The sequence below is a fragment of the Leuciscus leuciscus genome (genome assembly GCF_965113295.1).
Source record: "Leuciscus leuciscus genome assembly, chromosome: 25".
Lineage (NCBI taxonomy): Eukaryota > Metazoa > Chordata > Actinopteri > Cypriniformes > Leuciscidae > Leuciscus > Leuciscus leuciscus.
Genome location: NC_138724.1, coordinates 3,568,147 through 3,586,440, shown reverse-complemented (window position 1 = coordinate 3,586,440; position 18,294 = coordinate 3,568,147). Strand labels below are relative to the sequence as shown.

Here is an 18,294-nt window from a genome sequence, read left to right as displayed (position 1 = left end):
AAACTGCACTTGGGTTCTACAAGCTTGCCTGCAGTGGATCCTTAAAGAATACTTGACCTTCTCCTATGAACCCAGCAGTGGCCCTCCTGCATCTACGCCAGGGGGATCGTCCCGTGGAGACGTATGTGGAGGAACTCTGTGAACTGTGGACTTTAATGATGCTGCTCTCAAAGGTATTTTTCGGTTTGGTCTAAATGACCATTTGAATTATGTAATACCCAAAAGCAATATTCTATGGATTATTGTGCAATATCTTAACTATGCCCTGTTACTGAGTGGCTCATCATATACGGGGGGTTTTGCAGGTTTTGCGGATGATGAGCCCCACAATCCCACACTATACACCAAGCCTCCCAGCTGGCATTTCAACGTTGATTCACCGGTTAATCAATGTCGAGACCAAGGTTGAATCAATGTTGAATTATGTTTCGATTTTGCAAATCAAATCAATGTTGATATCGTGACGTTGTTTCACCGTCTCTTCTTCAATATGGGTGAATAAAGGTTGTATGTCAAAGTGAAACAACGTTGAATTATGCTTCGGTTTTGCAAATTGAATCAATGTTGACATTGTGACGTTAATTGTTTCACCTTTCATCATGGAAGAATACAATTGTACATTCAATTACAAACTAGTTTGCAGTTGGAATATGAGTCATGGCAATGCTGACTGAATGTGTGATGAACTGTACATACTGTACACTAAAAGACTGTTAACTGTCAAATGACTGGCAGCAATGGCTTAATTACAAACACATTTAATAAAGAGTTAACACATGCTCAAGATTGTAAAACAAGTTTATTTTGGACAACAAAACAAAAAAGTATAAAAATACTTTCTAAAACAGATGAAAAACATCTCAAACGTTAACTTTATCTTTAACTTTAAAATGATGTTTTCGATGTAATGTTAAAAACCTGTAGAAGTAGAAATCTAAGTGGAATATTTAAAGACAGTTTTTGTTCAATTACAGTAAACCTTAAATTAAATACAACATTTAATATTTAAAATGAACAGTAAAAAAAGTTGTTTAAATTCTCAATAAAATGTGAAGCCTTGTGCAGTGCTCGACAGAGTCCCAGCCTTCCTCTCGCTCCCTCTTCACTTCTCCTCCGCTGTCGGCACTATCCTGTGTAAATAAAAGCAAAAACCCTGAAAACTGAATACAAAATAAGTAATGTACAAGATTTTCACTTTACAGTTCAATTACAGTCGGGCAGAAAACAAAGTCTACAACACTATCCATTCTAAAACACATATTTGATGTATTCAGATGTAAATTTACAATATCAACCATTTATTCACAAGCAGTTCTTCAGATCCCCAAGGTGGAACTGAGTTATTTTAATATTACTCCATGTGTAAGTTACGGTTACTATCATCATAAGGTCATGATTTCATCTTTAAAACAGACGAAGAAATCCACAAATGGTGGTGTTGAGCTGAGAGGGTTGTGGTCTGTTGTTCTTTAGCTTATATCTTTAAATGAAGGTTTATATTGTTTCAACAATTTTCACCTTACCCCTGGGGGCTCCGTATATATCTGATAATATTTGTGGAGAAACATTACACTGTTTTAATCCAGATTCCTAACTATACATTGTACTAATTAAATAAAATTAAGTAAAATTTTATTAAATTAAGTAAAATCAAAACATATCACAAAATGTCAATGAATCCGTACCAGAAGTGATAGTGCAATGTAGCAGCTAAAGAAAAACCCTCCACTAAACTGCCAGTAATTAGCCGGATCCTTGGAGAATCTGGAGGCGGAACGAAGAAATGATTAAATGAAAAGTCCTTAAAGCAGGACTTTTTTTTTTTTTTTACCATTCCTTCACACATTCACACAACATGAACAGAGTAATGTCATTTGAGACTGTTAGTTATTACATGATTAAAAATGTGAACATACACTTAAAGCATGGCAATCCCATCAGAAAAATGTGTATCATAGCAAGGGAAGCACAAAAAAAGCCAATTGGTACCAAAATCAAGCCATCATATAATTGTACCTGCAGCCGCATTTATCCTGTTATGACACGTCTGAGGGTCTTTCCCTTTATGTTTTCCAGTGAATTAAAGAAAGGACTGATGAAGATGACATGAATCCCCTTTCAGTGCGCCACTTCAGAAGAAAGACAAAAGGACAAAAAGTTACTCAGACTTTCTATTAGTGTCTTAATTAGATGAGAATCATACTCAATACTATATATTAATCCCAGTGTAGGTTTTCGAAACAGAGGATTTTTAATAAAAAAACTTACCGTAGTTGGTGGATTTGACTCTCTGTTGGGTGTTCTCCACCGATACAAATCTTATTCCAATGCTTGATCTAAAAAAAATTTAACAAATATCTTTTCATTGGCAGTTATCAGTGTTTGAAGAGGATATGTAAACATACTTCTAACGAATAAATAACGGTTTAGTCGCAACAATCTTCAGCAACGCTTGTCTTTCGAAGATGAGACCATCAAGGACCTCAGCATCCTTGATCAGAGTAAATGGCCATCAAACCCCAGCATCCGCCATGGTGAAGAACAAGTTAAGCGACTGTGCAAGCGATTTAACTTGTGCACAGACCAAGCACTGAATGGGATGCGGGACCTACTGGAAGAGCCCAACAGTGAGCCCAATGACCTGAAACCACTCATTAAAGGAGAACTTGGTAACTTTTTTAACTTAATAAAACTGTCTAAAAATAATTTGGATGGTTAAACAACCTGTTCTGGTGATATTGGTGACTTTCCCCGCTCCCCCCAGCGTTCCCAGGCGGAAAACCAACCTTGCAACTTGCGCATTGCCGTCCCGGCAAAGTGAAATTGGAAGTCTCGTGAGAAGCGAGAACTAGAACGAGAACGAGCGCGAAACACAAATTGCTTTACGGCAATTCGACATAAACACACACGCATGTATGATGTATTACCAGATTACTCACCTCGGTAGACATAGCTCCACGCGATACAGTTGGCTTGCTCCGATCAAAACAAACGCACATGAGCAGCGGTAGAGAGGGGGAGGAGGCCGCCGCAAGTGAGTTTTTTACGACTGTGTTGTGAAATATACGCCCCCCCACAACTGTAGGGGGAGCTCGTGGGGAAAACATGCGACAACAAAAGGGAAAATCAGCGAAGAAGTGACTAGAGTTCGCTAGAGTTACAGAGTTCTCCTTTAACTGTATGAAAACATTCCCTGTCAGCACAGCAGAGTGTGAGAGGAACTTTAGCCTTATGAACAATATAAGCACAGACAAAAGGGCTGTCCTACTGGTCTCAAACATATCAAACTTAATGACGATTAACATCAACGGACCCCCTACTTCAAAGTTTGATCCTAGAAAGTATACAAGGACCTGGTTGAAGACCACCGTACTGCCTCTCTGTGAAAACCCCTGCAGAGAGCAAGTGTGTCTGCAATATACTGGAGTACAGGGGTAGACAGGCTTTTGACAGGTTTAAAAACCTGCACTGACTATAAATTCAAAATCAGTTATTTCTTATTTCATATTTATGAAATTGCGCTACTTACCTACTGAAGTTAAGTCCCTTGAGCCAAAAATATAAGCACTTCTTTAGAAACCCTGCATGAGTATATCATTGTGGTTTTCATGAAAATGTTGTAAAATTTATATATTTTTGTTATATATATTGTTATGTTTTAACATTGTTTTGAATATTTTGTTGAATTCTTTGAATGATGATGATGATGATGATATTTTAATGTTAAATAAACTAATCTAATATGATATATTAAAGATGAGGTAAGCATGGTGTTTCAGTCAGAGATTAGTTTATTTTTACTGGCCCACAGACTATAGGAATTGAGACAACTAAATAATAATGAATTTTGAGTGAACTATCTCTTAGAACAGCTGATTTGCAACAGATAGTGTAAACGTATAATGGTGGCACACTCTGGCCTACACTATCTGCTGCAAATCAGCTGTTCTAAGAGATAGTTCACAAAATAAACTACTGGCTCAGACTATTTACAATGTGAGAGACTAGTGGTCCAATTTTCATGTGTGGATGGACTAAGGAATAGTCACTCAAAATTCATAATTATTTAGTTGTCTCTTCCTATAGTCTGTGGGCCAGTATTAATTGCAGAAACTGCTCCTCTTCTGTGGCTAATATTAATTTCATAATGATCCTTTCTCCCTGAAGTCAAGCAGCAAAAGTTAAGTGATAATGTGCAAATACTACTGGCCCATTTTGGGGTGAACTAATATGCAAGACTAGTCTCACATGTCACTGTTTATAACACAGAGAGTTCATCCTTTGCTGGGACGCTTAAACAAATATTGGGGGCATAAATTAAGAGTATACCCACTTCTCCAGGCACCACTACATCACTGCGAACTGGGTTCATGTATTTTAGCATAAAGAAAATCTTATATCATATTTACCTTTAAGGTCTTTAGAAACTTTGAACTAAACATTGATATTGTGTAGTTTGTGATCCTCCATCAGCAGCTGCAGTTTCTCTCAGCTGTATCAGTGCAGTCACTGTGACGTCTGACTGACAGAGGTTTTTGTACGACTCTTTATCACTGTGTGAACACTCCACTACCACTGCTGTGATAACTCTGACAGTAATAATCTCCTGTATCTTCAGTCTGGACTCCACCGATGGTCAGAGTAAAATCACTGCCAGATCCACTGCCACTGAATCTAGATTGAGTTCCAGTATTACGGGTTGTTGCAAAATATATGAGGAGTTTAGGAGCTTCTCCAGGTTTCTGTGAGTACCAGTGTAAGTAACTCCCACCATGCACATCACTGCTGGTTTTACAGTTTATTCTGACTTCTTCTCCTGGTTGAACTGCTGGTATTGATGGACTCTGAGTTACAGTATATTGTCCTCTACACTCTGGAAGAAAACACCAACAAAAATTATAATGATATATATGATGATTTACAGTATATGATAAAAATCACATTTTAAGAGAATTAATAATCATTATAAAAACTGTATTACACAGACCTTGAATAAACAGTGAAATGGTCCAGATGAAGATGTTGATTGTGTTCATTGCTGTAGTTTAGTCTTGTGTGATGATGAAGATTGTGTTCTGCTCTCAGTCATGAAGTGTTAAACTCACAGCACTATAAACACTCTCAGAGCACTGAAGCATGTGCTGACAATGCAAAGAAGTGGGCAGGATTTACAACAGCTTGTGCTGATAACAAACTAATATACACTAGAGTTACAGAATCATGACTTTATTTAGTATTTTTATTGTGACTCCTGAGACACTGAGGATGTGCAGATGAACGTCCATCTCTGTTGATTTCCATGATGTCTATTTTTCCCCACATTTTCCACTTGCATGAAGTTCATCAGGACTCATAATCAGGTCATTATATATTAAACAATGTGCATCTGAAATGTTCAGAATTATTGATTCATTTATTTGAAGCTGCAGGTTTTTCTGTGAATCATGATGATTGATCTGCATATGAAGAACAGAAGCATCATTATGAGAAACTCCACAACATCATCCATGATCAAAGAGGTCAAAGGTCACCTCAGAGGTCACAGCTCATCAAATATATTTCTTTAAACAGTGTTATATCAGAAAGCATTTAGTCAAATCTGAATGAGTGAGTGTTGAGAAGAGCTGAGGATCTTCTAATATCAGTGTGTTGAAGTGTTGTTTCTCTCTCTCTGCTGGAGTGTGTGTTCACTCGAGTGGAATAGAGGTTTTTGTACGAGCGTTTCATTAGATTGTATCACTGTGGTGGACTTTCGGTGGAGGAACTAAACGTGATCAAATGTAAGTCTATTTAATTACATATTTAAAAAAATAAATAATAATTTCAGAAAGTGTTTTATACTTGAAAAAAGAAAAACATTTATTAATAATAATGATTATTAGATATTGTGGTGACACTTTACTTGAAGCCTTTATGTATAATGCATTATAAAGGTATCAATAGCGGATGTTATAATGTCATATATGTTTTCATAAATAACTGTAACCAAAGTTAAAATGTTTTATAATATTTGCAAATTTCTTGTTACGTCTAGAATTGGTTGTTTGTCATGAGTTTTGGTGTATTTGTCACGGTGTGGGTTTTGTGTCTTGTTCCTTGTTAGTGTCTGTTATATTATTTCCTGCTTGTCATGTGATCCTGCCATGTGTCTTGTCATGTTCAGTTGTTCCCCGTTATGTTGATTAGTCTTCACAGGTGTTTCAGTTTACCACGCCCCCCTTGTTATCTTGTTTAGCTTGTGTTCCCTGTGTATATATACCCTGTCTGTTTTAGTATGTGTCACGGAGTCCTTGTCTATTATTTGTCCTTGTAAATTATCAGTGCTGGTACTACTCGACCTCAGTGCTGCATTTGACACTGTCGATCATAACATACTTCTTGACAGGCTGGAAAACTGGGTGGGGCTTTCTGGGATAGTCCTAAAATGGTTCAGGTCATACTTAGATGGGAGAGGTTATTATGTGAGTATAGGAGACCATAAGTCTGAGTGGACATCCATGACATGCGGAGTCCCTCAAGGCTCAATTCTGGCGCCACTCCTGTTCAACCTGTATATGCTCCCAATGAGCCAAATAATGAGAAAGAACCAAATTGCTTACCACAGCTATGCAGACGACACACAGCTGTACTTAGCCCTATCGCCTAACGATTACAGCCCCATTGACTCCCTGTGCCAATGCATTGATGAAGTCAACAGTTGGATGTGTCAAAACTTTCTTCAGTTAAACAAAGATAAAACTGAAGTCATTGCATTTGGAAACAAAGATGAAGTTCTCAAGGTGAACGCATACCTTCACTCCAGGGGTCAAACAACTAAACATCAAGTCAGGAATCTTGGTGTGACACTAGAGTCAGACCTTAGTTTCAGTAGTCATGTCAAAGCAATAACTAAATCAGCATACTATCATCTGAAAAATATTGCAAGAATTAGATGCTTTGTTTCCAGACAAGACTTAGAGAAACTTGTGCATGCTTTCATCACCAGCAGGGTGGATTATTGTAATGGACTCCTCACTGGCCTTTCCAAAAAGACCATAAGACAGTTGCAGCTCATACAGAACGCTGCCGCCAGGATTCTGAGCAGAACCAGGAAATATGAACATATCACACCAGTCCTCAGGTCTTTACACTGGCTCCCAGTTAGATTTAGGATTGATTTCAAAGTATTATTACTGGTATATAAATCATTCAATGGCCTAGGACCTCAATACATTGCAGATATGCTCGCTGAATATAAACCCAAGATCGCTCAGATCATTAGGATCATATCAGCTAGAAATACCAAGGGTTCACTCTAAGCATGGTGAGTCTGCTTTTAGCTATTATGCCAGCCGCAGCTGGAACCAGCTTCCAGAAGAGATCAGATGTGCTCCTACAGTGGTCACATTCAAATCCAGACTCAAAACACTTTTGTTTAGCTATGCATTTACTGAATGAGCACTGTGCCACTGTTCGTCCGACTGTACTGTAAGGCAAGGCAAGGCAAGTTTATTTATATAGCACATTTCATACACAATGGCAATTCAAAGTGCTTTACATAGAAGAAATTAAAATAATGAAAAGAAATAAGAATAATTAAAACAGTTTAGAAAAATAAAATAGAATACAGTACTTAAAAAAAAAATAAAAAAAAGAATATTATTATAAATCTTTCCTTCAAAGGAATCCCTTAAGACTTAAATCTTTCAACCTTCTTTTAACCTTCAATCTTCTTACGACTTCCATCTATCAACTTTCCTTTAACTTTCTTTTCTCCCTCATTTACTCACACGTTCTTTTCACTTTCTTTAGCACTGCGTTCACATTCTTTCTCAGACGAAAACTTTAATATCGTCATTTAAATACTGTTCTACTTTCAGACCCACATTAATACACGTCACTTTCACATTATCACTTTCTGAGTGGGCATTTACAGTTACGGGCTAAATGCCCTGCTGACATAGGAGAAATTAAAATAATTAAAAGAAATAAGAATAATTAAAACAGTTTAGAAAAATAGAATAAAATACAGTACAGTAAAAACAGTCGGACGCACAGTGGCACAGTGCTCATTCAGTAAATGCATAGCTAAACAGAAGTGTTTTGAGTCTGGATTTGAATGTGACCACTGTAGGAGCACATCTGATCTCTTCTGGAAGCTGGTTCCAGCTGTGGCTGGCATAATAGCTAAAAGCAGACTCACCATGTTTAGAGTGAACCCTTGGTATTTCTAGCTGATATGATCCTAATGATCTGAGTGATCTGTTGGGTTTATATTCAGTGAGCATATCTGCAATGTATTGAGGTCCTAGGCCATTGAATGATTTATATACCAGTAATAATACTTTAAAATCAATCCTAAATCTAACTGGGAGCCAGTGTAAAGACCTGAGGACTGGTGTGATATGTTCATATTTTCTGGTTCTGCTCAGAATCCTAGCGGCAGCGTTCTGTATGAGCTGCAACTGTCTTATGGTCTTTTTGGGAAGGCCAGTGAGGAGTCCATTACAATAATCCACCCTGCTGGTGATGAAAGCATGCACAAGTTTCTCTAAGTCTTGTCTGGAAACAAAGCATCTAATTCTTGCAATATTTTTCAGATGATAGTATGCTGATTTAGTTATTGCTTTGACATGACTACTGAAACTAAGGTCTGACTCTAGTGTCACACCAAGATTCCTGACTTGATGTTTAGTTGTTTGACCCCTGGAGTGAAGGTATGCGTTCACTTTGAGAACTTCATCTTTGTTTCCAAACGCAATAACTTCAGTTTTGTCTTTGTTTAATTGAAGAAAGTTTTGACACATCCAACTGTTGACTTCGTCAATGCATCGGCACAAGGAGTCAATGGGGCTGTAATCATTAGGCGATAGGGCTAAGTACAGCTGTGTGTCGTCTGCATAGCTGTGGTAAGCAATTTGGTTATTTCTCATTATTTGGCTCATTGGGAGCATATACAGGTTGAACAGGAGTGGTGCAAGGATTGACCCTTGAGGGACTCCGCATGTCATGGATGTCCACTCAGACTTATGGTCTCCTATACTAACATAATAACCTCTCCCATCTAAGTATGACCTGAACCATTTTAGGACTATCCCAGAAAGCCCCACCCAGTTTTCCAGCCTGTCAAGAAGTATGTTATGATACTGATATGATACTGTACTGTATTTAATTTTATTTTTCTAAACTGTTTTAATTATTCTTATTTCTTTTTATTATTTTAATTTCTTCTATGTAAAGCACTTTGAATTGCCATTGTGTATGAAATGTGCTATATAAATAAACTTGCCTTGCCTTGCCTTGCCTATTATCACACCACTTCCGTATTCTGCCTTGTTGCCGGTTTTGTATCTGTTTTATGTTTTGGACTGCTTCTTTGGTTTTGACCCCTGCCTGGACTGTTTGTGAGTAAGGATTTCCCTATTAAACATTTCATACTGCACCCTTGGATCTTTCCCTTCTTCCCGAGTGTGGATCGTGACAGAAGGACTCCGTCCTGTCAAGATCCAGCAGTATGTTTACCAGTGCCTCTTCCCCAGCCACCGAGCGGGAGAGGGGGCAAGGTTTTGAGGGGACCCGATTGGTCATTTTTCGCGGCACCCGTGGAGGCCGCAGTAGAGGAGGTGGACGAGAGAAAGACCAACACCACTCTCCACTCTGGCCCCTCTTCGACCCTGGGTTGGTGGTTTCCAGCCCAGTTCCGGTGGTCCCAGTTGCGGTGGTCCCAGTTCCGGTGGTCCCGAAATGGAGGAGGAGAAGAGGGACTCCCTCCGTGACTGTTCCGGTGGTCCCAGTTCCGGTGGTCCCGAGGCCGGTGGTCCCGAGGCCGGTGGTTTCCAGCCCAGTTCCGGTGGTCCCAGTTCCGGTGGTCCCGAAATGGAGGAGGAGAAGAGGGACTCCCTCCGTGACTGTTCCGGTGGTCCCGAGGCCGGTGGTCCCAGTTCCGGTGGTTGTCCCCGAACAGCCCACTGTCATCCAGGAGGCCGTGCCTGAGCAGCCCGCTGTTGCCATAGCGGCTGAAAAACTCTTGGATTATTTTTCGACGCTATTCAAGATCCTAGAGTTTCCCAGGAGTATTCACGTCCCGTCTGCCCAGCCAGAGACTGTTCACGTCACATCTGCCGAGTCCGTGTCTTCGGACAAGATGGCCGCCACAGAGACTGTTCACGTCACGTCTGCCGAGCCTGTGTCTTCGGACAATATGGCCGCCACAGAGACTGTTCACGTCACGTCTGCCGAGCCTGTGTCTTCGGACAAGATGGCCGCCGCTGAGCCTGTTCACGTCACGCCTGCCGAGCCTGTGTCTTCGGACAAGATGGCCGCCGCCGAGCCTGTTCACGTCACGCCTGCCGAGCCTGGGTTTTCGGACAAGATGGCCACCGCTGAGAGTGTTCACATCACGCCTGCCGAGCCTGTGTCTTCGGACAAGATGGCCGCCGCCGAGGCTGTTCACGTCACGACTGCCGAGCCTGTGTCTCCTGACAAGATGGTCGCAGTCGAGCCTGTGTCTGTTCCAGTTCTTGAGCCGGTGGTGCCAGTTCCAGTGCCTGAGCCGGGGGTGCCAGTTCCAGTGCCTGAGCCGTTGGTGCCAGTTCCAGTGTCTGAGCCGTTGGTGCCAGTTCCAGTGCCTGAGCCGTTGGTGCCAGTTCCAGTTCCTGAGCCGGTGGTGTCTGTTCCAGTTCCTGAGCCGGTGGTGTCTGTTCCTGAGCCGGTGGTGTCTGTTCCAGTGCCTGAGCCGGTGGTGTCTGTTCCAGTGCCTGAGCCGGTGGTGTCTGTTCCAGTGCCTGAGCCGGTGGTGTCTGTTCCAGTGCCTGAGCCGGTGGTGCCAGTTCCAGTGCCTGAGCCGGTGGTGCCAGTTCCAGTGCCTGAGCCGGTGGTGTCTGTTCCAGTGCCTGAGCCGGTGGTGTCTGTTCCAGTGCCTGAGCCGGTGGTGTCTGTTCCAGTGCCTGAGCCGGTGGTGTCTGTTCCAGTGCCTGAGCCGGTGGTGTCTGTTCCAGTGCCTGAGCCGGTGGTGTCTGTTCCAGTGCCTGAGCCGGTGGTGTCTGTTCCAGTGCCTGAGCCGGTGGTGTCTGTTCCTGTGCCATGGCCGCCCGAGGGAGAGTCTCCGCCCTGGCCGCCCGAGGGAGAGTCTCCGCCCTGGCCGCCCGAGGGAAAGGCTCCGCCCTGGCCGCCCGATGGACTGTCGTCCCCGTCCTGGCCGCCAGATGAGCTGTCACTCCCTGTCCCCGTTTCCCTCCATGGACCTGGCCCCCCATCCCTCCCCCTGATCCTCCACCACTCCACCTCCCGCCTGGATTTTTGTTTGGTCTGTCACGTCTTGTAGCGTCTGGTAGCCGCTCCGTAGAGGGGAGGTTATGTCACGGTGTGGGTTTTGTGTCTTGTTCCTTGTTAGTGTCTGTTATATTATTTCCTGCTTGTCATGTGATCCTGCCATGTGTCTTGTCATGTTCAGTTGTTCCACGTTATGTTGATTAGTCTTCACAGGTGTTTCAGTTTACCATGCCCCCCTTGTTATCTTGTTTAGCTTGTGTTCCCTGTGTATATATACCTTGTCTGTTTTAGTATGTGTCACGGAGTCCTTGTCTATTATCACACCACTTCCGTATTCTGCCTTGTTGCCGGTTTTGTATCTGTTTTATGTTTTGGACTGCTTCTTTGGTTTTGACCCCTGCCTGGACTGTTTGTGTGATTCTCAGTGTGTGTTAACCTTCCCGTGAGTACCTTGTGAAGAACTCTGTCGTGTAAAGTCCTGATCTTGTTGCTGCTGTTAGTCATTTGTCTAGTTATCTGTCAAGTCTTAGTCTAGTGTGGTTAGTCTTTGTTTTTGCCCTCCAGCCTTGTTTTGCCCCATCGTGGGTTTTGTTTTCCCTGTTTTGTCTGAATAAATCTGTGTTTATTGCATTCTGTCTGCGATTGGGTTCATCTCTCTCCAACCTCATAACAGTATTATCATTTTTTGGAGGTGTAACAATGAATAGATAATTGTCACATGCCTGTCCTGTCTTGTGTAGCACATGTGGTGTTTGTGTTCCTGTCATTGTTTTGAACCCACCCTCCTTGTTATCTTATTATTGGTTTCATTTGCCCCACCTGTTGTTCCTCATTACCTGCCTGATTTGTCCCTTTTATAAGTTCCTTTGTGTTTGCAGTCTGTGTCGGATCGTTGTCTTGTACACGTCTCCTGTTCTCCCGTGACCCCTTTTGGTATGTTCGTTTTTGAAGTTGTTGTTTTGTATTTAGTTATGTTTTCCCCCTCGTGGGTTTTGTTTTGTGTTTAGTGTTTCTTTTGTAATAAATATCTTTTTCCCTTTGCATTTGAGTTCTCCCTTTGTTTTCTGTAATTAACGTGACAGAACGATCCGACCATGTCAAGGACTCAGCAAAGGGTCTCTTCCCCAGCCACCGAGCGGGAGAGGAGGCAAAGTTTTGAGGGGACCCGGTTGGTCATATTTCGCGGGACCCGTGGAGGCCGCAGTAGAGGAGGTGGGCGAGAGGAATTTCAAGACCACTCTCCACTCTGGCCCCTCCTCGACCCAGTTCCGGTGGTCCCAGTTCCGGTGGTTCCGAAACGGAGGAGGAGAGGAAAGAACCCCTCCGTGGCTATGTCGGTGGTCCCTGTTCCGGTGGTCCCTGTTCCAGCGATCCTGAGTCCGGTGGTCCCTGTTCCGGTGGTCCCTGTTCCGGTGGTCCCTGTTCCAGTGGTCCCTGTTCCGGTGGTCCCGAGTCTGGTGGTCCCGAGTCTAGTGGCCCAACCCGAGACTGTTCACGTTCCGTCTGCCCAGTCAGAGACTGTTCAGGTCACATCTGCCCAGCCAGAGATGGTTCAAGCCACATCTGCCCAGTCGGAGACAGATCGGGAGATGCCCATTCTCATGGCCGGGGGGGCACTGATCGGCTATTTAGAGCGTTTAGCTCGGATCCTGGAGACGCCCTTCAAACCTTCAGTGTCTGTTCCTGAGCCGGAGCCAGTGTCTGTTCCTGAGCCAGAGCCGGAGCCAGTGTCTGTTCCTGAGCCAGAGCCGGAGCCAGTGTCTGTTCCTGAGCCGGAGCCAGTGTCTGTTCCTGAGCCGGAGCCAGTGTCTGTTCCTGAGCCGGAGCCAGTGTCTGTTCCTGAGCCGGAGCCAGTGTCTGTTCCTGAGCCGGAGCCAGTGTCTGTTCCTGAGCCGGAGCCAGTGTCTGTTCCTGAGCCGGAGCCAGTGTCTGTTCCTGAGCCGGAGCCAGTGTCTGTTCCTGAACCGGTGGTGCCAGTTCCCGAGCCGGTGGTGTCTGTTCCAGTGCCCGAGCCGGTGGTGTCTGTTCCAGTGCCTGAGCCGGTGGTGCCAGTTCCAGTGCCCGAGCCAGTTCCAGTGCCCGAGCCGGTGGTGCCAGTTCCAGTGCCCGAGCTGGTGGTGGGAGTTCCAGTGCCCAAGCCGGTGGTGGGAGTTCCAGTGCCCGAGCCGGTGGTGCCAGTTCCAGTGCCCGAGCCGGTGATGTCTGTTCCTGAGCCGGTGCCTGTTCCCTGGCCGCCCGAGGGAGAGTCTCCGCCCTGGCCGCCCGAGGGAAGGTCTCCGCCCTGGCCGCCCGAGGGAAAGTCTCCGCCCTGGCCGCCCGAGGGAAAGTCTCCGCCCTGGCCGCCCGAGGGAAAGTCTCCGCCCTGGCCGCCCGAGGGAAGGTCTCCGCCCTGGCCGCCCGAGGGAAGGTCTCCGCCCTGGCCGCCCGAGGGAAGGTCTCCGCCCTGGCCGCCCGAACTCTGTGGCCCGCCCTGGCCTCCCGAACTGTCCATTTCCCCTGCCCTACTCTGGTCTGTCCCTCCCGTCCCGCCCTGTTCTGTCCCTCCCGTCCCACCCTGGTCTGTCTTTCCTGTTCCCCCCGTCCCGCCCTGGTCTGTCCCTCCCGTCCCGCCCTGGTCTGTCCCTCCCGTCCCGCCCTGGTCTGTCCCTCCCGTCCCGCCCTGGTCTGTCCCTCCCGTCCCTAGTGGAGCGTCTGGTAGCCGCTCCTTTAGGAGGGGGTAATGTCACATGCCTGTCCTGTCTTGTGTAGCACATGTGGTGTTTGTGTTCCTGTCATTGTTTTGACCCCACCCTCCTTGTTATCTTATTATTGGTTTCATTTGCCCCACCTGTTGTTCCTCATTACCTGCCTGATTTGTCCCTTTTATAAGTTCCTTTGTGTTTGCAGTCTGTGTCGGATCGTTGTCTTGTACACGTCTCCTGTTCTCCCGTGACCCCTTTTGGTATGTTCGTTTTTGAAGTTGTTGTTTTGTATTTAGTTATGTTTTCCCCCTCGTGGGTTTTGTTTTGTGTTTAGTGTTTCTTTTGTAATAAATATCTTTTTCCCTTTGCATTTGAGTTCTCCCTTTGTTTTCTGTAATTAACGTGACAATAATATTATAATGTGTTATAACTGCGGTTACAATTATTGATGAGATCATACATGCATCATAATGTGTAAAACAATATATAAATGCATTAAAAATACTTTTATAATGCAATATTTATAAAGGCTTTAATTAAAGTGTTACTGATATTTTTGTATAATAATTTAATCTGAAACAATGATATTATTATAAGAATAGCATTATTCCTTTCAAAAAAGAAATATATACATATATATATAAAAAAATTAAATAAAATTCTGAACATATTTCCACACTGTGTCTCACTATGAGTTTAATCAGTTTATTACAGGTTTGTTTTTCCTTCATTTATTTCTACACTGAGTTCATATTTAGTTCATCTTTTATTGTGTAGAAATCATACATGGAATAAAGAGATTTGACATCAGAATGTAAATGTTGCTACTTTCTGTAGTTCAGTCAATGATACTGAATCACTTTTGCTCATGTTGTGCTTATAATTCAGTGTTTTGTTCATTCTGTATGATTCAATTGTGTTTTAACTCTGTTTGAAATTGAGTTACATTTTCAGTTCAGGTGAATATCTCAAAATTTAAGATATTTATGTTCAGAGTGAATAATTGCTGAAATTAAAGCAGTCAGATCGGCCTGATAATAGATAATATGTGTTATAACTGCTGTTACACTTATTGATTAGATCATACATGCATTTTAATGTATATAGCAGTGCATAATTAATGCATTAAAACGTACTTTTATAATGCAATATGTATAAAAGCTTTAAGTACAATGTTAGTGATATTGTTTTATAATGATTGAATCTAAAACTAGAGCAGCATTATTCCTATGCTGTGAATGTGCAGTGCAGTGTGTTGTGTGTTGTGTGTGTGTGTGTGTGTGTGTGTGTGTGTGTGTGTGTGTGTGTGTGTGTGTGTGTGTGTGTGTGTGAATGTGTTGTGTTTGTCTCCTGCAGCTGGTCCCACAGTGAAGCCCTCAGTGTCTCTGCTGCCGCCCTCTTCTCTGCAGATCTCTGGAGACTCAGCCGCACTGCTCTGCCTGCTCAGCTCTTACTCTCCACAGGGGGCGCTGGTGAGCTGGACACTGGACGGGTCAGAGGTCACCGAGGGGGTTCTGACCAGCGCAGAGAGCCAGCAGGACGGCCGCTACAGCCGCAGTAGCGTCCTGACCCTCAGCAAAGCACGCTGGGAAGAGGGAGAGCTGTACGTCTGCAGAGTAACACATGATGGAGCTCCTCATGAGGTCTCGTTCCACAAGAGCTCTGAGTGCTGATGTTTCTCTCCTGAAGATGAGCCGTATCTGAGTGTCCTGTGTCAGGCAGGATTCACATGAGTCTAGTGCTGCAGCTGTAGTGATTTACAACTCAATACTGAAAGAGTGTGTGTGTGTGTGTGTGTGTGTGTGTGTGTGTGTGTGTGTGTGTGTGTGTGTGTGTGTGTGTGTGTGTGTGTGTGTGTGTGTGTGTGTGATCTTTCAATCTGCTGTGTTTGCTGCAACATTCAATAAAGCTTCTCAACAAGTTCACTTTGTGTCTGACAACATCATTCAACTAACAGATGAAGATGCAGGTGCTTTTCAGAAGGTTGATGTAGCAGTAAATGTCAAATAAAGCTCTTGGGGTTTGAACATGGTCTCTGGAGACAGAGCTGCTCTATTCTGAGAGGATCACAATCACTCCACCCTGACAATGCAAATGGGGTTTTCAGTCTCACTCTTTGATTGGTTACATGATCTGGACTGGAACACTTTCACTTCTGCTTTAGTGAAGCAGCGCAGACAAACTGATCATTATATTTATAGGAGATTAAAAAGTTTATTATATAAAGATATCATAAAAAAGATCAAGATCAAGAATCAGCCGTTCTGACACTAATTGTTTCATAATCATTACATGTATAGACAATGGTGTAAATATATATGAAAATGTTATGAAAATCATAACTAATACATGATCACAAATGAAGAATCAGTGTGTTGTTAATAAATGTTAATATCATAGTGTATTTTTTAATTGTTCATACATGTTTATATTAAAGTGTATTTGTTAATTTTAAAATAAAAACTCTTGGTTGAGTTTGTGTTTCACTGCCAGTTTCTGCCCAGCCGACTCTCAGCCAGATCTGTCTTACAGTGCCTGGGCCAGACCTGGGCCATATCAGTCAATAAGAGTCACTTTACAGGGTGTGGGCCACATCTGGGCCAGAGGAAGCTCTGTGTGTCCATGTTCAGTGTGTTGGGCCAGTTTTGGGCCGGGGACCCAGCCAGAAGTGGAGGTGGGCCAGGCAAAGTTTGCTATTTGTCCTGCTGTTATCAAATCAAAAGTGAACCAAAATCATGTTGCTCTAGTGATGGGAGAAACAAAGCTTTTAGAAACCATTGAACTGATTGATTTGCATAATGATTCACTGTATTGAAGCTCTGGAAACGCCACACACTGGTCAGAACAGCAGAAACTCAGCATAAAAACACCTTTTACACACCAAATGCAAATGTTTTTATTTAAAGTCTAATCTATTCACTGCAATTACCAAATCATCTAATACCAGTAAATATGAAATATCTTTATAATATGAGTTAGTTTATTAAATTGAAGGGCTTGTTTTGTTTGTTTTATGGAGAGCTTGGTAATCAGACCAATTAGACACTTTTAACTACAACTCCTTTTTTATTATAAAAATGTGTCAATAAACATTAATATTTAAAAAACTGATCTGAGATCAGGTAAAATGAAATAGACAGTGGTTCATGGGTTCACAGAGATCATCGCCCCCTAGTGACGAACCAGTGACATTTGGAAACAGTGATGACATGAAGCCAGTGCTGCCAGATTTGGCCAGTTTTGAGTTTGATTGTTCTGGTAAAAATTGGTTTGGCGGTTTTCAAACACCTACATTTTATAGACTAATTGGTTAATAAACAAAACTCAAGTGTGCATGTACCCACATAGCAAACAGACTTGGCCCAAATGTGGCCTCATCATGGCACTGCTGGCGTGTTGCCGGCACTGGCATGCATCATGTCAGCCTACTGTGGGCCAAGTGTGGCAATGATGGCACTGCATGCATGACGGCAGACAATATTTGGGCCGATTGTGGATGGGAGGTATGTGGCCCAGATCATGTCAGCCAACTGTGGGCCAAGTGTGGCAATGCTGGCACATGAGGCAGACAACATTTGGGCCGATTGTGGATGGGAGGTGTGTGGCCCAGATCGTGTCAGCCAACTGTGGGCCAAGTGTGGCAATGATGGCACTGCATGACGGCAGACAACATTTGGGCCGATTGTGCATGAGAGGTGTCTGGCCCAGATCAGTGTAGCGATTATGGGCCATACTTTGTGTACTGGACAATTATAAGCCTGCAGGCCTACTATATTTTCAAGGCAAGATTATTGTCCCCTTCCTGTTCTGAAAAAGATGTAAAGATTTTAATAATTAATAATAATAGTATTAATTGACTTATAAATGAGTCAGTGAAAAAAATATATGTCCAATTGTTTAAAAAAAGATTAATAATGAATAAATATATTTCACGAGTTCACATCTACATATGATTTATTATGGTAAGGGTTATGCGTATTTGGCGTGCTGTCCGGAGGGAGGGCTACGAGCTCGGAATTCGGCCCGAACCCAAAGTACTCCCCCCAAAGGCAAAATAGCAGAGGACAGCCGCCGGACTGAAGACCCCCAAATGAGTGCCGAGTTGGCGGGCTGGCTTCTCAAGGAGGGGCCTAAATTCTTGACCAGGAGGGCCCTTGATGGTGGCTCACTACCTGTACTGACAGGTCCTGCTGGTCAGCGAACGGGGAGCGGTTATAATTTGGAACAACCGATCGGGAGAATTGCACTTTGTGCTGGGCCAAGAGTTTGTGGGATGGAAGGAAAGAAAAAGGAGGAAAAATGAGTTCTTGCCCGGGAGAATTCTCACACTGCATCCGTTGAGAGACCAATGCTCGCTGGATGA

At 43.4% G+C, this 18,294-nt stretch overlaps 1 protein-coding gene, 1 long non-coding RNA gene and 1 gene segment (V, D, J or C); 1 reads left to right on the top strand and 2 right to left on the bottom strand.

Moving 5' to 3' along the window:
- LOC309490514 (Ig kappa chain V region Mem5-like) overlaps positions 1–18,294 on the bottom strand; it is a 243,030-nt gene that overhangs the window by 67,528 nt on the left and 157,208 nt on the right.
- LOC309490612 lies at positions 846–2,422 on the bottom strand. The gene is made up of 4 exons (XR_014202763.1): positions 2,269–2,422; positions 2,017–2,129; positions 1,686–1,764; positions 846–1,130 (listed from the first exon to the last, which is right to left on the bottom strand). It is a non-coding gene; the product is annotated as an uncharacterized lncRNA (long non-coding RNA).
- Positions 9,294–11,467, top strand: LOC309490477 (uncharacterized protein). Its single transcript, XM_082159672.1, has 2 exons — positions 9,294–9,657; positions 9,805–11,467. Exons 1-2 carry the CDS (start codon positions 9,494–9,496, stop codon positions 11,300–11,302), a joined length of 1,662 nt encoding a protein of 553 aa, XP_082015798.1. The 5' UTR covers positions 9,294–9,493; the 3' UTR covers positions 11,303–11,467.